This window comes from Natrix helvetica (assembly GCF_964273705.1).
Source record: "Natrix helvetica genome assembly, chromosome: 2".
NCBI classification, from domain to species: domain Eukaryota; kingdom Metazoa; phylum Chordata; class Lepidosauria; order Squamata; family Natricidae; genus Natrix; species Natrix helvetica.
Window position 1 is genome coordinate 52,071,082 of NC_138552.1, and position 23,785 is coordinate 52,094,866.

General features: G+C 37.4%; 1 protein-coding gene across 3 annotated transcripts in view; it reads left to right on the top strand.

The window, feature by feature from the left end:
* Positions 1-18,633, top strand: part of CAMK4 (calcium/calmodulin dependent protein kinase IV) — a 70,514-nt gene extending 51,881 nt beyond the window's left edge. For 2 of the 3 annotated variants that reach the window (XM_081944735.1, XM_081944737.1), the window contains 6 exons: positions 640-730; positions 1,742-1,816; positions 3,734-3,809; positions 9,249-9,375; positions 10,861-11,013; positions 13,602-18,633. In XM_081944735.1, the coding sequence (XP_081800861.1) occupies positions 640-730; positions 1,742-1,816; positions 3,734-3,809; positions 9,249-9,375; positions 10,861-11,013; positions 13,602-13,796 (717 nt within the window). In that variant the 3' untranslated portion in view covers positions 13,797-18,633. The remainder of the gene's footprint in view (positions 1-639; positions 731-1,741; positions 1,817-3,733; positions 3,810-9,248; positions 9,376-10,860; positions 11,014-13,601) is intronic. The other variant, XM_081944736.1, reaches the window with a different exon arrangement.
* The last annotated feature ends 5,152 nt before the right edge of the window (positions 18,634-23,785 follow it).

The window sequence follows — 23,785 nt, forward strand, 5'->3', positions numbered from 1 at the left end:
ATTGAAACCTCTCATCTTTTTCTTTTTATGATCTCAGCAGCTCTATCCAGCCACAAATTTTTGTTTTCTCATTCCCATTGACTGATTAACTATTGCTCCATATATTTCTTTTACGTTTGGATCCTCCTTCATTTTTTTTCTATAAAACACTTTCTAGTACTTCATTTGTATTGGCCACCCACTTTAAAGTTCAACCCATGTTCACTCACATTTTGACTGCAGCTCTTATTGTTTTACCATACACAAAGTACACCATTTGCACTTCACTCAGTCTTGTCCACACACAAAAATGGATCAATCAGTAACCAGTTTAATCCACTGTTTTCACAGGCCCTTTGGGAAGGCCACAAACAGTATTTATTTGCAGTTTTATCTTGATACACATGGACTGTGGTTCATAGTGATCATTAGACTTCCTCTTTTATTTTCATTTTCCATATGAATGTGCAAGTTGTTTTTGACATTACAAGTTATATATTTTTCTGTTTTCAGTACATGAAATTGTGGTCTGCAAAATTATTTTATTTCTTAGATTCCACTCTTCTCCAAAAGTCAAATCCATATACATAATAATACACAGTATTATGAAAATGTATTACTTGTATGAAATAACATTGTATACCCTCACATTCCTTCTAGTATTTACATGCCAATGGAATTGTTCACCGGGATTTGAAACCAGAAAATTTATTGTATGCAACTTCAGCTCCAGATGCACCTTTAAAAATAGGTAATTGATAATTACCGGTAGTATCTTTTAGTAGCATCCTTAGCAAGTTGGTACTAAGGGGTATTGTGGGACCTCAGAATCGGCAGAGACATAACCAAAGCAATAGAGACATAATCAAAGCAGTATTTAGGGTGCACAATGAATTTAGCTAGAAACTATTGCAATAGCAGATAAGTTGCACAAAACAATTTTCTAGAATAAAAAGGAGCGAGTGACATAGAATAGAGGTAATACATGAGTTAGAAACAAAGTCACTTTGTTCATATTGCAGCCTTGTACAATTCCCAAAGAATGAAGCAAGTTAAAAATAACTATGTCTGATGAAGGACAAAGCTGCTGCTAGCCTAAATCAACCACTGCTTGTTCCTAATTAGGCAGAGGGAGATGATATATGTAAGCAGCTTGACAAAAGACCTTGTTTGGATCACAATTTTATCTTCTCCTCTAAGAGAACACTCTGTGATCACAGATCAATAAAACTTTAAAACATCCTTCAGTTTTAGGTTTATTGCATTTAACAAGGGGAAAGCTTTTCTTATAGCACTTGCCCCATTCATTTCATGCTGAAGAGGATTAATTTCTTCTTCTGTCATATTTTCATTCTATCCCAATTATGCAGACAACATTCCAGAGCCAAAGTCTGATTCACAGACTTCTGCATGCAGCGGTAATTCTTTGAAATTCGAAAATGATTATTCTCATCTCCAAAGTTACATTCTTTTATACAGTAATAATTTATGTGCTTCATATTCCCCCATGTATTTCAGTGCATGTTGTTTTACAGATAGACACTGAAACATTATTCAATTATGATGTTGTGTGTTTAAAAGACATGCAATTGGGAAGAAAAAGAACAATCATACAACCTGTTTTCATTACTTGGCCACATTAAGCTGAAGGTCACCTTTTCCATCTATGTAGGCGTCCTACCTGATCTACAACATTGATTTGCTATGTCTAATTCAACTATCATTTCATAAGAAATATAATTTTCTGATTTCTGAATAACAGCTGATTTTGGACTTTCAAAGATAGTTGCAGATCATGTTACCATGAAAACAGTCTGTGGAACTCCAGGATATTGCGGTATGTTTCGGAACTTATCTTATTTTAGACCTGTTTTTATTTGTATTCTGTTGTTTTAATTTTCTATACTAAACTATACTAAATTTAGCAACTAACACACTAAAAAAATCCCAGCTCATATTAAAATATATACAGCTATATTGTATACACTTATTCAAAATATCATTTATCTGTTCAAGTCATATACTAACTATAACTCTACATGGTTATAGAGAGAAGACCATCCAGATGGAAGCTGAAGTTTCTGGTTAAATGTATCAGTTTATAATACAATAAAATCTCTATTTTACAGACTTTGGTTTAGTGGTTTTCAGATGCAATGTTTAGATTTTTATATCAGACTTCACCCCTTGCAATGGTGTGGATAATTGTTGTACTTTATTCCATTTGCACAGTATAACTCACATTTTATGTATTTTGCATAAATTTCTACCATATGCCCAACATTCACATGTTTATGAAAATAACAAATGAGGCAAATGTAGTTTCTTGGTGTTAGAAAGAAATCTTACTAGGTTCATTTCCAGGCATAAAGAACACAAGCAGTTGCTTGAATCAAAGGTGAAGTTTATTGCAAGAACCTAATACACAAAAATAACTTTTGGAGGCAGCCATGGTTAGAGATTTCTCAAATGCCCCTTATATAGGAAAATTCTAACTTTTTTATTTGAAAAACATGCAAAAGTGCCCCCTGCAGGAATTCTAAGAAAATGCGCTTAGCCAGCTGAGAACAGGCCCTTTTGCAGTCAGGCAACTTGCTGAGTTGTAGGTTCTGCTTATTTAGCATTTGGCAATTAAAAATAGTAATCTCTTTGGGGCAGGGACCTTTTTTATTAATTGATCAAAGAGATTTAAGTTTCAGTCTGGGAACACTGTTCACCCAAACATAGTTTCAGGCAAGGAGGAGTGTTCACCCAATTAAATTGGCATTTTTCTATTGCATTTTGATCTTTGTCCAGAGCCTATTCTGATTTGTGATTTTGAACTTTTTATCTTTGATTTCAGCAGGAAGACTCTATAGTGGGAGGACTTTGGCTGCCTTTCCACACTGGCTATCTGACAACACAGACATTCCTAAAAGACATACACCTTCTCAAGCACACTTGCAGGTTTAGAATCACCTTCTCCAAGGGCAGGTCTTGTTTATCATGTCGAGATAGATTTTTCTCCACCTCTGTCTGGGAGATAAAATTCTTTTTCAAATGTCTTAGGAGTTACTCTATGGAGGCTGGAAAAGTATGCCATTTCCACAAACAACTTCTGATACACAGCTAGAATCTTCAGGAATCTAGAAAAACATCTTAAATAATTTGAGAAGCTATGTAGAGAGAACATCCACCAATTGATTTGAGGAGGAAAATTTGTCTTCTGAATGAAGCTTATCCCCCCCCACCCCGTAATATTTAAATAATTGCAGTATTCAGTAAAAGCATACAAAAAAAGGTACAGATAAAAGTTTATGCATGCTTCTTGAAAAGGAAAATCTCTTAAGCAAATCCATTTTGAATATTTTAGGAAATCCCATATGAAGTTCAGAAATAGGTTGTTAAATAAAAAAATTATGCCCATATTATTCAGAATCAAACTGGCCAACATTCTCAAAAGTATTTGCCATAGTAACTTATAATTTTTGTTGCTTTAATTTTAGAACTATGTCAAAGTATCATTCTAAAATCTCTTTCTTGCAGCTTAGTTGCTAAGTACATTTGAAAGCTTTTAACTAGGACTAAAAATTACTTGCATTTTCATACAGAAATATTCCACTTTTGCCTTTTTAAGTTCTATTTTATTTAGTTACAGTTATAATTTTTTTCATGTTGATTTTATAGACTTATGCTTTTTTTCTTCATGAGTTTAGACCATATATTTAATGGCTGTTATCTTGTTTTACTAACAAGATTTTTTAATCATTTGCAGCACCAGAAATTCTACGAGGGTGTGCTTATGGCTCAGAAGTGGACATGTGGTCCATAGGAATAATCACCTATATCCTGTAAGTTTAAAAAACATAAGTATGAAACAGGTGGCTATTTCATATTCATAATGATTTGAAGCTTGAAAGTCCAACAATTATTTTTTTTTTTTATAATAAAATTTTATTGGGTTTTCAACATTTATAGGGAAAAGGGTAAATGGACAGGTCTACAAATTTTGGCAGTTGCAAAATGTGAAAGGCGCCCCTCCCTCCATACCCATAGTATACATTTATATATAATGCATTGGTATATAATTGATTACAATCAGCATATTAGTTATATTACTAAATTCAATCAGATTAAACATTACAGTATAAAATCCAAGTATAATTCCATTATCACTTTCGGTCAGTTTATAATAATATGATTTTCTTGTTTATTTTTGTGATCTGAGTCTTCTTGCTATTGCCCCATCTCCCTCCACTGGCAGAGCTCTGGCCCCTCCCGTGTCCTGCGTGTCCGTTGTAGTGTCTGGTGTTTTCTCTAGGAGTGTTTTATTTTTTTCCATAAAGGCCTGCGCCTCTATGGGTGAATTGATTCTAATTCTTGTCTCCTCCCAGAATATCAGCATACCTTCAGGCATCAACCATCTAAACCACACCCCTTTCTGGTATAATTTATTCGCTAATTGCGAATAATTCTTCCTTTTTTCTCTAATCTTCTTAGGGATCTGCTTCAGAATGGTTATCTCCATATCATGATATGTCAATGCTTGCCCCCTTTGTACACCCAGAATTTCATCTCTTGTGCTTTTTCTAAGAAATTTAATATGAACCTCCCTGGGTACATTGTGTGTTCTAGCATAAGCTGAGTTCACTCTATAAACCAGGTCTATATCCCACCCCATCTGTTGTTTTTCTTTGTGTGTGTAGTCAGCCAGGATGTTTATCATGATGTCCCTTATGTTTTCCCCATCTTCTTCTATAACATTTTGAAATCTAAGATAATAGGACATTCTCTCAAATTCTAATTTCATCTGTTGGATGTCAAGATCTTTGTTCCCTTTCTGCACAGCTTCCACCACCCCCTTCACCTCCTCCACCCCCCCTTCCACAAGATTCAGTCTTTGTGAGTTCTTATAAATTTGGGCTTGATTTTCTTTAATTTCATCTTTCATTTCCCTTAGCTGTTTCTTGATTTCCTCCTGGCCCTGTAAAATTTGTTGAAGCATTTGTTGAAAGTCCATCTCAGTAGTCTTGGGTTGCATCAGTTCTGTTATCTTTGACTGTGTGGCTGGACTGGATGTTGCAGATGTTGGAGCAGACGTGGCAAAGCCAGGTTTTCCAGGAGGTGGTCTTTTGGATGCCATCCTTTATAACGTTAGAAGTTCAGTCCATATATAAGATAAACAGTTAGAAAAGAAGGGTAGCCAGGTGAATTCCGGGAGCAGAAGAACCAGGCAGAAGAGAATCTCTCTAATAAGTCTGGCAATAGATAAAAAGTTTCCCCTAGAAAGTTCAAAAAATACCAATCCACAAGAGTTTCCTCTGGGAGACACGGAGACAAAGACCGGAAGCCTGAATTTTAAAGGTGGAGTCAGGTTTCACAGTTCATAAAGACAACGGAAGTGTGCCATCTTGCCCTGCCAGTTTTGGGCACAGAGGCATAACAAAGTTTTTTTAAAAAAAGTTCCAAAAATCCTCAAATCACAGTAATATATAAAATTAAATTGAAAAGAAAATCATCTCAACCTGGGTGAGGCTTCATTCGTTGGCTCTCCCCCCTCCTCCTCCCCCGGGGGCTGAGAGCAAAATTGTTCCTCGCCGCTTGTCCAAGGGGAGGGAAAACCCCCCTCCCTCCAGCCCCGCCTCCAACTTGCTCCGAAAGTTGTTTTAAAGAAAGCTGAATAATCCTTCGTGCAAAATAGGGAGTGAAGAGAGAAGCAACCTCACCGCACCGCAGCTGCGTCCTTCTATTGTTGCATTCTCCAGTCGGCTTTAGCGAGGCGCGAGGCGCAGAAACGCGAAGCACCCTCCGATCTTGCTCCCCGGTGCCTTGGGCGCGCGAGAGACCTCCCGCCGGCCGCCGCCGCTGCAGGAGTCCTCCGCAATGCCGCCCCTCCGGCAGGACCCCTCTGTGGGGTGTCCTGTGCCCCCCAAGGAGTGGGGAAGCCCACCGGGGAGCCGGAGCGGGCAAAGAGCTGCCCGTCGCCGCCACCGCCGGAACCGGAACTCCGAAGGTCCAACAATTATTGAAAGGCAAAAAAAATCAGGTTTTAAAATATGCATTCGTTTCAATTTGTTAAATTATGAGTTTGGGGGCATTATTTTCCTTTATCTTTATGGTAGCTTGTAGCTGCATTTGAAACAATGATTCTCCCTACACTGAGATTCATGAATGAGTTCGGATTTAAATCTAGGTTGCAATCCAGGGCATGCCAGCTCTGTCTCTTAAGAACTCTTCATAAAGCAAGCTATTTCCCCTCCCCTCACTATCACTGCTCCAAAATAGATATAAAAAAGAGACATGAAAATTCAAAGAAGATGGATGTTTACCTAGAGTGTAACTGTGGAAAAAAGTCTCAAGATGGAGAATGTGGGCTGAATGGAGAGCCATTATTAGATGATGTTGATATGAAATTTTATTTATTATCTTATCACCATGCTTCGAAAACATAAAGGACACGCATACCAATGTTTTGCTTTCTAAAAACTTTCTTGCTGCTTCTTCCTTTAAAAATGTGTATTGGTAATCATGTTTGGGATGAACTGAGGGGAAGAAGGCCATGATGCATTGCTCAGTTATGCAGGAGATGTAGAATAAGAACTCTACTGGTGTGAGCATAAGTCTAAGTAGATGAGTATTCTATAGTAAATGAGCATCTTGTGGCTTTCTTTTTCATGAGCCTTTCCATGAAGAAGAGTCTTCTCAAGCTCTTCTTCAATACCTCTTAACAACTGATTTTCAAGACTATCAATAACTGATTACCAAGCAAGAAAAGGGCCTTTTCAAGAAGTTCTGAGCGGAACAATTTTCCCTTTTTTTCTAGAAGGTTTTCCTAGCATTGTGTTTTGTCATGTTCTGCCTTTATTTTTATTTTACATACACACATGCATATCTACTTTTTCTCTTATCGTATGTATGTATGTATGCACGTATGTTGATGGCAAAGAAAAGAAAGAGGAAGTAATGTCAAATTCTAAAAACTGCAAGAATAAAAATTGCCATTTAAATTAATTTAGCTCTAAATACAGGAAACCAGCAAATACACTCATTAATGTATTAATTTCTTAATTTATTAAATGATAGGTGGCACCTTGCAGATTTTCAGCTGATAACATAAGCATAGAATTAGAAATTAGAAATTAGAAATTTAATTTGTTAGCCGCACCCTCTCCGCAAGGGACTCGGGGCGGCGTACAATAAAATATACATACATACATATAAACATAAAAATGCACACATATACATACATATACATACATGCATGGAGGAGGTAATAATTAAAAATACATTACATTAATAATAATAAAAATTAAATTAGTCATTAAAATACCCCGAAATAATAATACAATTTAAAAAAGGACTGTCAGGAGGAAAAGGATAAACTACGGTTGAGCCAGGCCAGACAGTTGAAAGAGGTGGGTCTTGAGCTTTACACGGAAGGAGCAGAGATCGGAAGTAATCCTGATATCAAGGGGGAGGTCATTCCACAGGGCTGGGCCCATCACAGAGAAGGCCCTGCTCCTGGGTGTCGCCCCCCGACACTGTTTAGCGGACGGCACCCGGAGAAGTCCCTGTGTGAGCGGATTGGTCGTAGGGATGTATGGGGCAGGATATTTTAAATTCCTTTAAAATATATGTTAATATTCCAATATACTGTATTTTTTGTAAATATTAATACAAAACCAAGTGTCCACCCCCTGTGTGCATCTGATTGCTTTCCTAGATTAGGACCTTGTATTAATTGTTATTTTTATATAAACATGGACAAAGACTAAATTTGATTGCAATCTTTATTTTCAGATCATTTTTCATACCCATCAACATAATTTTGAAGCTTGCTTCTGGTCTTTTAAGGCATTACCTATCCCACTTGTGTCATGTTATTTAATAAGCATTTCTTCTACTTCTTTGTCCAAGTGATTAATAAAAATATTGAAGAATACAAAGCCCTGAATGTTCCTTACTCAATACTTCCACCCAGTTTGCTGAAAAATCATTATTGATCCCTCTTTGAGTTCAATTTTTAAACTAGTTATTTACTTAATAATAATGCCATTCAACCCACATATCATGGAAAATTTGGCAAATGTTTTGCTGAAATCAAGATGTATTACGTCTGCAGCATTCCCACATTCTGTTAAGAATATATCCCAATCAAAATGAAATAAAGTAACCAATGCAAGTGTTATTCTTGGGAAATCCATGCTGACTCCTAATTAATATTGCATTGCTTTCAAGTATTTTTTGCAAATTAATTTGTGATCTACTGTAGAACATTCAAAAGTAACAATATAAGACTACCCAGTTTATGGTTTCCTAAGCCAGCCTTCCTTCCTTCCATCCGTCTGTCCATCCATCCATTCATCCATCCATAGGGAAAGCATTTGCCCTCTTCCAGTCATCAACATTTCAAATGTTTTCTATGAGCTACTTATTTAGTCCGAATAATTTAAACTTATTCAGATTAAAGAAATATTCCCTAATCAGGTTTATATGACAAATGATTATTTAATCTGAATTAGCAGCTCATTTTGTTTTTTTTAGAAATCCTCACTAATCTCAGATCAGCTTTCCTGAAACCATCCACAGTACTGCTCAATTGTCTTTCCTTGTTCCTATCTTCTACAGTACTGTATGTTGTCTTTTTTTGTTTTCAAACATTCATCTCATTTAGCAACCATTTTTTACTGTGCTACATATTTTTGCTCAATAAGAAAAATAGTTGTAATTATGCTCCTAGTATTTTCTTTTTTAGAAAATTACCCATCGTAAGTTGCTTTTCTCATTAGTTTTTTCCTGCCCTGGAGCTATCATGCTAACTTTAATAACTTCTGCTTTCTTGAAATCTGTGTTCAACTTCACTGTTTTTCTTAAAATCGCGAATGTTACCCTTGTGTAGCAAATAGAGCAAATCAGGGTCTTCAATGGCTGTTTGTCAACCAAAGTATTACTGCATTCCATTTTTTCATATAAAATTTATGCTTTTACAACCATACATTTCCGAAAGTATCAGTCCGAAAAAATATATTTATATTTTAATTCCACCTAAAGCCCAATGAGATTTTAAAAATACAAATGTACTCTATTATAGAAGTCTATTGACTTCCACAATTGCTAACTGTTCATATTGAAGAAATCTATTAACACTTCTGTATCACAATATATTATTTTTTATCTCCACGATAATGTACAATATTTCACTATTTGCATACTCATTTTCTGGGCATAAATACAGTTTTGTACAAGGAAGCTAAGGCTGACCTATATCATTCTATCTCATTTGCATGTAGACTTTGTGGCTTTGAACCATTCTATGATGAAAGAGGAGATCAGTATATGTTCAAGAGGATTCTGAACTGTGAATATGATTTTGTTTCTCCCTGGTGGGATGATGTATCTCTGAATGCCAAGGATTTGGTAAGTTCAGTAAAGTTTTACAACTTTTGAGTGGTGAAGTCACCTGCCTATCAATTTCTTTTAATATAGATGTAGTTTAACATACAGCATTTATGTCATACTCTCTACATAGTGAGGGGAGGAGGAGGCACAAACCACTGCATAACTAAACAAAGTGTTTACCCATTCTAGTAAATAACAGAGAGTAAAAAATTCTTCTCTGCCTCTTGGCTTCTCAATAAGACTTATTCACACAGAGAATTTACAGAGAATATTACAGAGAAAAGACTGTGTGACATTTGCTTACACACGGAGCACACTTGTATTTTCCCACTATTTTTTTCTGCCATTGATTAATGAGGGAAAGATGGATGAATGGCCAAACAGCTGCCTAGTCTGCATAATTTGGAACAACTTCCCTCCAGAAGTTGTGAATGCTCCAACACAAAGTTTTTAAGAAGATGTTGGATAACCATTTGTCTGAAGTGGTGTAGGGTTTCCTGCCTAACTAGGGGGTTGGACTAGAAGGCCTCCAAGGTCCCCTCCAACCAGGGGTGGGTTCCGGATGACACTACTGATGGTTTGCTCGTGTGCACATTTGATGTGTGCTGCACGTGCATGCACAGTGCAATTAAAATTGTTCTGCGCATGCATATAACTGAAAAACAAGATGGCGGCGCCAACCAGGGAACCGGTTTGGGGGTGTGGCAGGCCTGGGTTGCCTCCGCTTCCAGCGACGCAGGCCGCCAAACCACTACCGGTTCAGACGAACTGATCCGAACTGGAGGAACACACCACTGCTTCCAACTCTGTTATTCTATTCTATTTCCCTTCTATTGCTTGCCCCGGATAAGATTTTAAAAGAAGCCTTGAAAGAGGGCAAAGGAACAAGCATGATTTCTTCATCATGCTTCAGTTTCAGAGCATGCATTGATAGCTTTGGTATCTTGAATATCTGTATTGCAAAATGCCATCCATGATTTATGATTATAAATTAGCAGCCATAATGCATACAGAAACATAAATGTAATATCTAGAGTGGAAAAAAGGGATCCCGTATATGGTTTCAATTTTTTCAGCACTGAAAACTTTGAGGTTTTTAAAATGACATCATAATGTTTTGATTTGTCATATCATCCCAATTACCTGTGGTGGGGAAGAAAGTTGAAAGTTTAAGTTCTACTTCAGCTTTTCCAGTTTATTGCAGCTAGAACTAACAGCTCGGTCATTTGTCAGAAAGATATTGATGTATGAGATCTGCTGGATTTATCACTCCTTAGATTAGAACAGGGGTGTCCAAACTTGGGAACTTTAAGACTTGTGGACTTCAACTCCCAAAATTCCCCAGCCAGCATGGCTGGCTGGGGAATTCTGGGAGTTGAAGTCCACAAGTCTTAAAGTTCCCAAGTTTGGACACCCCTGGATTAGAACCTTTGGAAACAAATAAATAAATACTGAAGAAATTGAATGGTTTTTGTTAACCTTATGTTTTTCATATCAATGCAGGTTAGGAAACTAATTGTGCTTGACCCCAAAAAACGCCTTACCACTTTCCAAGCTTTACAGCATCCTTGGGTCACTGGAAAGGCAGCCAATTTTATTCATATGGATACAGCTCAAAAGAAACTCCAAGAATTCAATGCTCGACGTAAACTGAAGGTATATATCTTGAGGGAGAAAAGGGTTTAAAATAGTTTTTTTTAAAATGACAAACACTGAAAGTTTTTATTTTTGTAACCCTGTCATAATATTGACTGAAGCATATGCATATTCCAGAAACTGAAACTGCCTAATTACATTGAGATGAATCCAACATTAACCATACTTGGATAAAAGGCTATTGGAATGCATGTTGAGGCAATTAACTCCTGTGAAAATCACTTTCAGAGAAAATATGTTCTACAAGTTCAGGAAATATTACAGAATGATGAGGGAAGGTGTTCTAAAGAGGGGAATCTTTGATATACTATTTTCATCAGAAGACCATTTTTCTCTCTTCAGGAGATACTCCCACGAACCAAATGTAATGTTATATGTAGTTAATTGCTTAAACTAAAAGTAAATGTGAACCCTGTAGAGCAGGGGTGTGAAACTTGCATCATCACGGCAGCTTCATGTGACGTATCAAACTTCCCCTTCGCTAAACCGGGCAGGGGCAGCACATGATGCATGCGGCCTACAGCGCACAAATTTGACACCCCTGCTATAAAGGGAATATCAGTATAGTTGCTGCCAGCATGCTCACATGACACTTATTCATGTTTAATGTCAAATGTGCCATAGCTCATAGCTTGATATATTCACTGACTTTGTGCAGTTGACTAAAACATAAGAGCTTACAATCCTGATTTATAATAAATTCAATGTTTAAATTCATGCCATATAATAGAAATAGCAATAGCACTGAGATTTATATACTGCTTCATAGTGCTTTATAGGCCTTTCTAAGCAGTTTATAAAGTCAGCATATTGCCTCCAAAAATCTGGGTCCTCGTTTTTACCGACCTCGGAAGGATAGAAGGCTGAGTCAACTTTGAACCATTGAGAATCAAACTGATGGCTGCAATACTGCATTCTAACCACTGTGCCACCATGACTCATAGCTTATCGTTATTATAATAAATCAGAAAATCTATTATATTGATTTTTTTAAATGGCCAGAAGTATCATCTAATGTTTGGATAATAGACTTACAAGTGTAAGTGTAAACCAATCACAGATGGCTAGTTTGAAAATTGCTCCAGGCATTTGCAGTAGGGTCAGTGAGCATAAACAGGATATTTGCATTAATGCAAATATTATGCTATAGTTAACTATAATGTTATAGTTAAATGTTTCACAACATATCTTTTTAAAAAGCAGTATTTTTTCTAGAAACATTTTTAGCATTTTTCCGTCATCTTGGCTATCTTCCAGAAAATTAAGGTGTCGTCAATACTTTGGGACACATATTTTGGAAGATGTAGTCCAAGAGTTCATCTTAATTAGTTTAAAATAGTGTATGGGTTATAGGGTTATAAAACAGTGGGTTATATTTAAGAAATATGTGTATTTATTTTCTAGTATCGAGATAGAAAAGAGGGGCAATGCTAGTCTGTATTAGTTTAACTTTTTTATTTTGACTATTTCATGTTTTTTATTGCAACCATAGTATTTTCTGAACCGGCTAAGAACTGGTGGTGGGATAGTGTTATGGTAACTCTCTTTTGTCCAGTGTCAGTTCCAGTAGGTACTGGTCAGGAGAAAAAGGTTTAACCCCACAGCCTCTGCTTTGTGTGGGTTGCTTCATGGCTCCATCTTCTCCCAACATTATGCCCTGGAGATATGTTGAGACTCATTCCCTAAATGGTATAATTCTTTCGGGATTCTGGGAGATTGACGTCCTAACATATTATAATAATGAGCCCTAGTGGTGCAGTGGTTAATTGCAATAGTGGCAAACTCTGCTCATAATCCGGAGATTGATCCTGACAGGGCTCAAGGTGGACTCATCCTTCCAAGGTTGGTAAAATGAAGACCCAGATTGTTGGGGGGAATATACAAATATGCGTTACAGTATGCTTATATTGTAAACCATCCAGAGAATGCTTCAAAGTGCTATCGGGTAGTATGTAAATTTGAATGCTCCTGCTATAAGAGGAGGACATACAAGGATGGAGAAGTCTGCCTTAATCACATCAGTATTATTTTATTATTATATCATTGCAAAACTATGAATGCATTGTACTATTTGTAGTTTTTGGCATAACTTTTTGGTTTACTTTTCCCCCTCATTTTTCTGGCTGTATATTTTAGTCTTATTTATATCAGTTTGCATAGTGGAGACAATGTGCAAGAAAATGCATGCTTTCTCCTAGTGCACTTTAAATAACTTTACTCAAATGTGCATGTGCATATCTGCCTATACCATTCCTTTATGTATACATTTTGTGCTTTGTACCTGCATTTTCTCAAAATTTTTAAAGAACAGCATTACCATATTCTTCTATATAAGTACAGCAAATGTGACTAAAATTCATTGTTTTGTTAAATGATGTCAGTTAATAAAGCTTGGGCATAACTTACTTACAGTGTAAACCTAGACTTTATCACATATTACATATGAGAAGATCTGTGACTTAGCTTCATTAAGGCTATATCATAATGTTTTTCTACATATGTGATGAACTACCTTACATTCAGTGCAGCCAAGCTATACCATATATGTTGAAATATATGATTTCTCTTTTGTCTTTAAAAAAAATCAGGCTGCAGTGAAAGCTGTTGTTGCATCAACTCGTCTTGGAAGTGCAAGCTACCATAGCTCCCATGACAGCAATAAGCTGAACGAAAACCATCTTGTAATCTCAGAAGATGATACAGAAGAAAAAGAGTCATCAATATGCCACATAATTCAGGAAACGGAAATTCGGGAAAAAGGATCTGAAGGAGGAGAGCCGTAAACCTTGCAATGTCTTCTTTTAGCAAAGACCTCCCATTTCACACACCAGCCAAATTACCATTCAACGAATGAATTATGGATGACTTTGCTTTCAGGTGTAAAGTCCAACTGTAGCTGGTGACCTGAACTTTAATGCATGTGATTGCTTCTGAAAAACGGTAAAGTCTTTTGTTGGCATGCCGTGGATCAAGTGATGTTTACAGTAATGCCAACAGGTGAATTGGAGAATAGGAAGTATGCGCACATCTTATGAGCAACGCAAATAAGTAATGTAGAATGTTTAAAAGATAATATATAAAATGCAGGATGGTTATTGCTGACACAGGAAAGGCATTCTCTAGCCATCGTGACATTTTTCCAATATGCTTCCTTTCAAATTTATAATTATCCAGTAGGCACAAGGATCCATCAAGTGTTTTTTTAAAGCCTATGAAGGAGTTTTATTTATCAATGATACCTTAAAAATTAGTTATGATGGAAAACTTAGAGATTTATATGCAAAAATATTGTGTTTGTTCCTTTGAAAAATTGAGAAGTGATTGGGGTGACGAAAAGATCTTGATGCCGATGTTAAGAATGCCTTACTTCTGTTGATAACCATTTCTGTATAGTCTTAATTTATAGCTATCATTTGGCATTTCAGAATTAAATATTCCTTTGGCAGAACCAAATTCCTGTAAGAGTTGCACACAACCAAAGAGGGTGAAGAAAAGATGCTGCAGAAAACTTAGAATCAGTCATCATTATGAAATTGTGCCCTTGTTTATAGAAAATTGGGAATATTGATCTGAAATTTTAGAATTATACTGCAAGAAGGATATATGGTATCCAGAAGGAGAGTACCCAACATACTGTAGAAATACTTATACGATAGGTGATACAGGAACTTTCTCAGTCAGAGGATACGTGAATGGGGTGCCTTGTCAGTATACAATCTTTACTAAATATAGTTTATGTGAGTTGAACTATCAGCAGAATGGCTTTTTAACAAGAAACATTTCTTTGTAATTCTAACATCTGAATTCCTGAATACAAAAAATTTACAAAGAAAGAGGCAACAGTTATCCTAACAGCCCAGTTCTATATATTTCTACTCGTAAATAAGTCCTAAAGAGTTAATTGTATATATTCTGTGTTAACTGAGTATAGTTTTAGAATTTCAACCTCCCAGAAACTAATTAAGTATATAATTACAGTCTCATTTGCTTTTTAGTACACGCACAATAACATAATATGTTTAATATTTTTTTCTTTTCTTAATTATGCTTTCAGCAGCATTGTCCATCAGTGGAAGTACAATTATTAGTAAACCAAGAGCATGTTCTGAAGCAAAGGAAATGCATTATTTTAACTTTTTATTATATTAAAATGTAGGGAAAATGAATATTATTTGTGTGAGGCTAGGTATGATAGAATCATGGTTTAGTACAAAATAGCACATGTTTGTTTCTGCAGTAAATATTATATAGGCTTTTCTAAAATATACAATGTTATTCTGAATGCATGAATAAGAACATGAGAAATATTTGTTTCACACAAGGAATAATTGGAGCAAGCACAAGGAATCATTGCAAGAGCTTATTTTTGTGAGTTGAAAAAGGTGGCTTAATATCTGTATTGACAACTACATTTCTTTCCTGGAGTAAATGATTTAGACAGTAAATTAATAACAACTATAATAAACCTCCAGCAATATCTAAAGCACTTCATATATATGAAGAAGTACGTACACACACACACACACAGACACAGACGTTTGGTGAAACTGCATTATCTGAACTCAAAATCATTCCCTCTTTCACATGCTGAATGATATATACAAATTCCCTAGGCCTGTGGAAATCTGTGTAGATATTCAAACCATCATATCATAGCTTCTAGGTGTAGTTAAATGCATGCCCCATTGAAATGAATCAATGAAAACTACTAAAGTGAATTACTTTAGTAGTTTTCACCATGGCTTGCATTGATGGTTTAGATAGCACAATTATAAGGTTATTGCTTTCATGAATTTGCTTTCATTAATTTTGCTATATGAATGTATCTGTGTATTTTAGTTCTAGCAAGTGTGGAAAGACAGGGTATAATTGGTAATTTATTGGTTTTTATAAGATTATGCTGCACATTTTCCACTGAGATTCTACTATAAAATTAGTATTTGATGAAACATACAAATAGACCTCATTTATCAATTGTTCTCAGTTACAACAGTAAGGAAAAAGTAATGTTATGACCAGTTCTTGCATTTACGATCTTCGCAGATCTGTAAAGCAGAGGAAAGCTGAAGTAAGATGATAAACTCAGTTTCATTTAGCACCTCCTTTGCTTAACTACTGTTGCCAGTCCCAATTGTGGTCACTAAATAATTACATTACATTTTAAATTGTCTACAAAAAGCCAGCATTTTAATACCAAGGAATCTCAATTAGGTGCTACTGAGACAAGTCACTCCAGTTCACTTTTTAGTAAAAATTCAGCAGTCTCCTTAAGCCCATCTAATCAACTTTATTTTCTTCATTCTGATCAAGTACCATGTTTTTTCTAACCTTTTCCCCTCTTGTATCAGAATACAATATGTGAATTTTTGTTTACTGTTCATTGTCTTAAGGGAACAATCAGCCTTCATTTGGAACAGGAATGGTTTAGTAACATTCCCAAAATTTTAAACTCGAAGGACTGTACCTCAATTTTTCTCAATATTCGGAGTTATACAATGCCACTAAAAAGATCAGTATTTAAACTATTCTGTTTAATTTTTCATTCCTTCCTATAACTTCTTTCTTCCTGAGAATAATCCTCCTTTTTTACTTTTCCAGCACATTGTCCATTTTTATCTAGAGCAGTGTTTTTTAAACTATTTTTCCCCTCAAAGTATCCCTTCCCACTTTAAAAAAATTATGGAGGACCCAAAAGAGTTTTTGTTTGTATGGGTTATGTTTATCATTATTTAGGATACTAATCTCAGGATTGTTTGATGGGATTTTAATATTGGATTATTTTTCAACATAGCTTGATAAATATTTTGCAAACCTGAGAGGATCTCGAGGTACCCCTAAGGGTCCTAGGATCACTCTTTAAGAAACACTGATCTAGAGTAGTATTTATTTCAAGAAAACAAACCATCAAGCCTTCACTTCCTCATTGTCATTGTTTTGGTTGTCTTAATATTTAATATTCATCTTGATATTTTATTTTTTTATTTTCCATTTTAACATGCACAATAATTATAATTCTTTGGTTGATAAAATGGTGTAATAAGAATTTCTCAAAACATTAGTATTTTAATTTCCAGTGCTGATTTAAACTTTAAGCAAGGATACATTTCTTTTATTTTTTGCTCTTCATTATCTATTTTATATTAGCTGCTTGTTCCCCTGTCCCTCTGCCTTTTCACAAACCTGCCTTAGTAATTTGGCATTTCTGTCTCCCTCTACAGCTTTGTTCTTTAGCTGTTACAGGTATGTAAGTCTCTAATCCATAGTCTTGTTCCACATTGACTGACCCAGACTCTTAGCACATTATATGTTTCCTCATCTGCATACTTCAATTTCAAGTAGAATTCTTGACTATATTCCCACTACAAGTGATCTGTCATTCTATATTCCTGCCCTAAAGAGTTTCAGAAGTTTTTAAGCACACTTGCCTCCATTTTCTACCTTCTGTGACTGCCTAGTTGAACATTTTCTTACAATTTCTTTGACCTTATAAAAAAAGAATTCTTATTTTTCTTTTATCTCTATTTGTTGGCACTTCTGAATGGTATTCTCATTTTTCAATTGTCCCTTGTCCTTTTTCATTTAACTTTGCTATCCTATGTTTCATTGTTATACTGTATATCCTTCTTGCTCACCAAGATCTTAATTCTCTATTTATTTATTTTTTACTATCAATTGCTTGTTCTGCAAAGTAGTTGAATCTTTTCTCCTTTGAAAGGCTGGTTTTGCTTTTCCTGCTTCGGATTTCTTACTATCTCTTATTTATGCCCATTGCTCCTCGGGTTCATTTCTACATAAGTTAAGTGTTTGTTTGTTCGTTTGTTCGTTGCATTTTTACATTCTGGCTGCTTAGATGGTTTCTGAGTCTTATTTTTCTATCTCATTATTTGCGAGACAGTTCCAAGTTATGGTACAAACCACAGATCAAAAGATTGAGTGCTTTTCTTCATTTTCATTAAATGGTTTCTTAAACAAAATATGATATTTATAATCTATTAAACCTAATATATACAACGAATCTACTTATGTGCCTAATAACATATGTATAAATGATAATGATGTAGCTCTAAGTGAAAAGGAACAATATTTAATAAACTAACCCTTTTCCTTATGTTGATTGTCCACTTTTTCCAACAATAAAATATTATTGCCACAGTTTTTTTATTTAACCCTCACATTTAAGAAGTAGGATTCTGCTCCTTTTACTTAAGACTTTGTGTCTTTTACACATAGTCCTGTATTATCCTTCTACCCCAGCCCCTACACCTTGTTAGGTGCCACTAAAATATGAAGTAGTTTTTTAATTGTTCTGTTTTACTGAATTGCTTCTTTGGCTTTATCTGTTTATAAGACACAGGAAATAATTACGGTACTTGTTGCTAGCTGGCTATAGCTGATCTGCATCTTTGAAAGGCTTCTGAGGCTATAAGATACTCCTTTCTCAACTATAGGAGGTATTGGGTCTCTTTGCTCGCTCCAATTGTTTTAGTCTCACCATCTCAACACACAGCTGGCTGCTTTAACTCTCTTAACACCCTTGCCTTTCTCTATTCCACTGACAGCCAGGCCGTTTGCCTTCAGTGATCCTCTTTTATCTCCATGCAATACAGGAGTTGTCCTTACTCCCTTTGGGGAGAGGGGGCGGTCTATAAATCAAATAAACTTAAACTTAAAGTCCCAGGGGCACTATCCATAAAAAAGGAAAGCTTTAAATTTTTCCTGCCAAATTCCTTCTCCCTTTAACTGAGGGACGACCCTTTACCTATTCAGCCTGTTATCTTTGTTAGCTGTTTGCAAGAGGCTTAGGGTTGACATTCCATTGCACGATATGTAGTCTGCTTGGATATTGCTTTTTCCAGCTTGATACTGAATGTAAACTCGTACGGTTGTAGGCTGGTCAGTGATGATTTTGAAATTTCATCCCCGTAGAAAGACTTTAAGCTCCTCCTCCTAGTGCCACCATAGTGTCAAGGCCTTTTTTTCGACGGTGCTATATGTCTGCTGTTCTGGGGCCAGTTTCTCAACCAAGTCTATGACAGGGTGATCTCCATTGTATCGTTCTGTACTAGGGCTGCTCCTAGTCTTATTCTATTTGCATCAATGAACACTGTAAAGGGTCTATCCAAGTTGATTCTGCATAGAGCAGGTTTGCTGCATAAGGCACTTTCAAATCCTTAAAAACTTGCTCACATTTAAGAGTCCAATGCATTTTATTGGGTTTTGTCTTCCATATAAGGTCTCTAAAAGCTTGAGACCAGTTGTGAAATTGGGAATAGTAGCCTACCAAACCTAAAAACGACTTGACTTCCTTTTTGTTTGGGGTCAATCTTTTTCTCTAAGGTTGCTAACTTTTATATATTTTGTTTTACTTTCTCATTTCCTACTGTGCGTGTATCCTAAATACTAACCTATATAAACCAGGGGTGGGTTGCTGCCAGCATTGCTGCCGGTTTGACCTGTATGCGCATTTGCACCTAAAAAGGTCTGCACGTGCGCAAAACATTAAAAAAAGGGGGGAAACCCTTACATTTCTGCAATGAAAATTATTCTGCACATGCGGCAGAACCAAAAATCAAGATGGTGGCGCCGCAGGAGAACCGGTTCGGGGGCGTGGCAGGCCTGGGTCACTGCCAGTTCCAGCGACCCAGGCCACCAAGTTACTACCAGTTCGGCTAAACCGGTAGGAACCCACCTCTGATGTAAACCCCACTTGATACTTATAGCCACACCTTCTTTAAGCAAGTTACGACTTTTTAAAACTATTTTAAGTGTTTCTCCCCGATTTTGATAGATATGACTACGTCATTAAATAACACTCCACACTAACTACCTCGTCCTGTACGTATTTTATTCATTAGCTTTTGGAGGGTTTGGGGTACCCCATGCAACCCAAAAGGCATTTGTAACTTGCGAAAGACCTTGAAAGACCTAGCAAGTACCATTTTTATAGATTTCTTTCCTAATAGAATCTGTCAATAACCCTTCATCAGGCCAAATTTTGAGAGATAGCTAGCATTGCCCAATTTGTCTGTTAATTCATCAGCATACAATACATGGCAGAGGATAACTGTCAAAGTTATCATGTGTATTTCTGGCTTTAGACATTTTCTGCCTAAATGTGCTAAATATGCCCCAAATTCTCTAACTCCTTGTAGATCATATAGATACCGTTGAGACTTCATTTGGTAACCTCATATCTAAACAATACACCTTCTTTAATTCTATTGAGATCAATAACCTCTTGAGCAGAAAGTTCTATATATGCTCTTTTTCCAGTACACTGCTTGGAGAGTCCAAGCAATGGGTTAAACTTAGCCAATCTGCCCAGGACTGAATTGAAACTTTAGCCACGCCTCTGGTGTTGCCTTGACTTGCCAGATTTTCAATGAAGGCGTGGAACTGTACGCGTTGATAAGAAGTCCAAACTAGTCCAAAAAACCCCAACAGGTCCAATAGGTGTTTTTTTGCTTTTTTTGGCACGGCTGCCATTTTGGTTTCACGTTTCCTTTCCTGCGTGTTTCTGCCTGCCGGTGCCTCTCTTCCTGCCCTGCTCCCTGCTGATCGCCGCTGCAGACTTCTTGTCCTGTCCTCCGGCGGGGTCTTTATTGGGGGATTGCTCCCCGCGGCTCGAGCTCTTCCTTAGCATCGGGGGTCAGGCTCGTTAGTTCTGCATCTGCGCTGGTGCTGGGAGTGAGATTAACTCGCACCTGAGAGACTGCTTTCAATTTATTACTCCTGCCTGCTACCTTCAGTGGCTCCCCCTGTGGAGCGCTAAGGCATTTGCGTGCCAAGTTCCCCTGGGTGGTGAGTGAAGAGCCCCCAAGTCCCTTCCAGTCATCCAGATTGCGGAGCAGGCCCCTGGGGATAATAGCCAGCCTAGTCCCTCCACCATTGGATGCACATGATGCATCCAGCCCACGGGCCATGAGTTTAGCAGCCCTGCTCTAGGTCTTTTGTTTCATTTATTATTTTGGTCTGGTGGTTTTTTTTTAACCCAATATTGGACCACCCCTGGGCAACTACTAATTGTGAAAGGCTTCATATTTCTTTAACACTCTGTAATTTTGTTAGTTTTCACACATACATTATTTGTTCATATTCCCACTATCCTCACTAAAAGTATCTTGGCTGAATTTTTAAATTTCCTATTATATGCCAGTTTCATTCATTTCATTCTGATACTGTCCATCTGGTGACATCAGTTTATAAAGATTCTGTTCATGTTGCTTGAAGGAGCTGTTGAAGAGTGTTATTCTTAAAATTGATCTATTTCTGCATTATTAAATTTATCTAATCCTTATTTTATATAATTCCAGATTCCACCATTTCTCCCAGCATTCCATGCACATATTAGCTGTAACATGTCATTTCTTGCAATTTACCATAACATTCCATACCATAATTTTTTTCATTGCATCTCTAGTAGGTGCATACCAGTGATGGGTTTCAATTTTTTTTAGAACCTATTCTGTGGGTGTGGCCTATTTTGTGGGCGTGGCTTGGCAGTCTTGTGACTGGGTGGGTATGGCCAACTTGACATCACTCATGCACACTCAGTCACATGACCACCACCACCCCAAGCCGTGTGGCAAAAAAATTTGGGACTCCTATGAAGGGGGCGGGGAAGAGAGGGGAAAACCTCCCAAAAATAGACAACTGGAGGATTAAGGCCGAAATTAGGGAGATCGGATGAGGCAAGAGAGAGGGGAATCCAGTAGAAAGCTATCGCACACTGAGGAAAGAACCTTTGGAGATAGGAGGAGGCAAGACAGAGGGGAATTCAGTAGAAACCTATCGCACGCTGGGGAAAGAACCTTGGGAGATCGGAGGAGGCACGACAGAGGGGAATCCAGTAGAAAGCTATCGCACACTGAGGAAAGAACCTTGGGAGATCGGAGGAGGCAAGACGGGGGAATCCAGTAGAAAGCTATCGCACACTGAGGAAAGAACCTTGGGAGATCAGAGAAGGCAAGACAGAGGGGAATCCAGTAGAAACCTATCGCACGCTGGGGAAAGAACCTTGGGAGATTGGAGGAGGCACAACAGAGGGGAATCCAGTAGAAAGCTATCGCACACTGAGGAAAGAACCTTGGGAGATCGGAGGAGGCAAGACGGGGGAATCCAGTACAAACCTATCGCACACTGTGGAAAGAACCTTGGGAGATCGGAGGAGGCACGACAGAGGGGAATCCAGTAGAAAGCTATCACACGTTGGGGAAAGAACTTTGGGAGATCGGAGGACAGAGGGGAATCCAGGAGAAAACTCCTGACCTTGCCGCTGCTGTCTGGTGGATTGTGCTGCTGGACCTCTCCATGCTTCTCAGTTCACCACCTCTACTCTCAGGTATTTGATTTGACACCAACTTGGGCTAGGATAGTGCAGATGGGCGGAGGGGGAGCGAGCGACAGGGCTGGGGCAGGCGTTCTGGAAGTTACTTCCTGGTCCACCGGTCGTACCTCTTCTCACCGGATCGGTAACTTTCACCATCCGGTTCTGCCGAGCCGGTGCGAACCAGCAGAAACCCACCACTGGTGCATACATTGATATAACATTGATATTTACTGGTTACTCATTAATTCCAATACATATATATTGTTTTCCTTACGTTTCCCACATTCCATGTTTTGATTGCTTATGACTTGTCAAGCAAGAAATTCATTTTTTTCATAATAATAGTATCAGTGACATTCTTTGGTCCAGCTACATCAATATTCTAGATCTAGTTATGGAAGTTTCGTTCAATAACTAGAGAAGGATTTTCCAGACTGGGATTAAGATGGGGCCTCTTACCTCTTTCCAAACATATTTGTATGATTTGCCAAAGGTATAGGGATTTTTGGCAAAAGTGTAGAACTGGCTTGCCATCAAATTCTTGGTCATCAGATTGATGAAGGTGACAGGATTGTCTTAATTATTGGTGTAGTATTTTTGACAGAGTCAAAAATAATGTATTTTCTGTCTCTTGTGAGGAAACCACTAGTGATACATTGTGAGGATATTGCAAAAGAAATAAGAGGATATGTAGATATAATCAACAGGAAAATTAGTAGATCATCTAGTGGCAGCTCAGTCCAGGATGGAAAAAGCCTAAGAAAAAGCGATTCATAAATTCCAGAGACTCCACCTTAATGAATGTAATGTTAAGAGGGCTGAAGCTTTATATCATTGTTTCCAAGATATGGTGCTGTACCCCCCCCCCCATTCCTGCATTAAAACTTCTTATATAAATCTGTGAGATTATTGACTTTTTAATGTTCCTCTCTTGTAAGGGCCTTGAAAGTTTCCTTTTGACTTCTCAGGAACAGCAGCATTGTTTTTGCACCAGTCTTTATAGCTGAAAATGGAAGGAAAGAAGGAATGGAGGGAGAAAGGGAGGGAGGGATTAGGACTGCAAAAGAGTAGCAGATACAAGCAGACTGGACCATTGAGTGAGTGTATTGTCACTTTTTTTTACCTTGTTTTGCCTCTAAATATTACATTACCAAGGAGATCAATAGGGGACTTAGTGGCACCTGGTTGGGCTAATCACTACATTCTCTAGAACAGGGGTGTCAAACTTGCATTGTCATGGCATTGTCACATGACGTATCAGGACTCCCCCCCCCCTTTGCTAAGCTGGGCATGGGTGTGGCCAGTTTGTGATGCATCCAGGCCACGAGCCGCGGGTTTGACAACCCTGCTCTAGAAGGAAACCCAGGAAGTAGCAGATAAAACCTACCCCATCCCACCAGAACCAGCAGAGGATCTAGGAAAATCTCTTGAATTCATAGAATA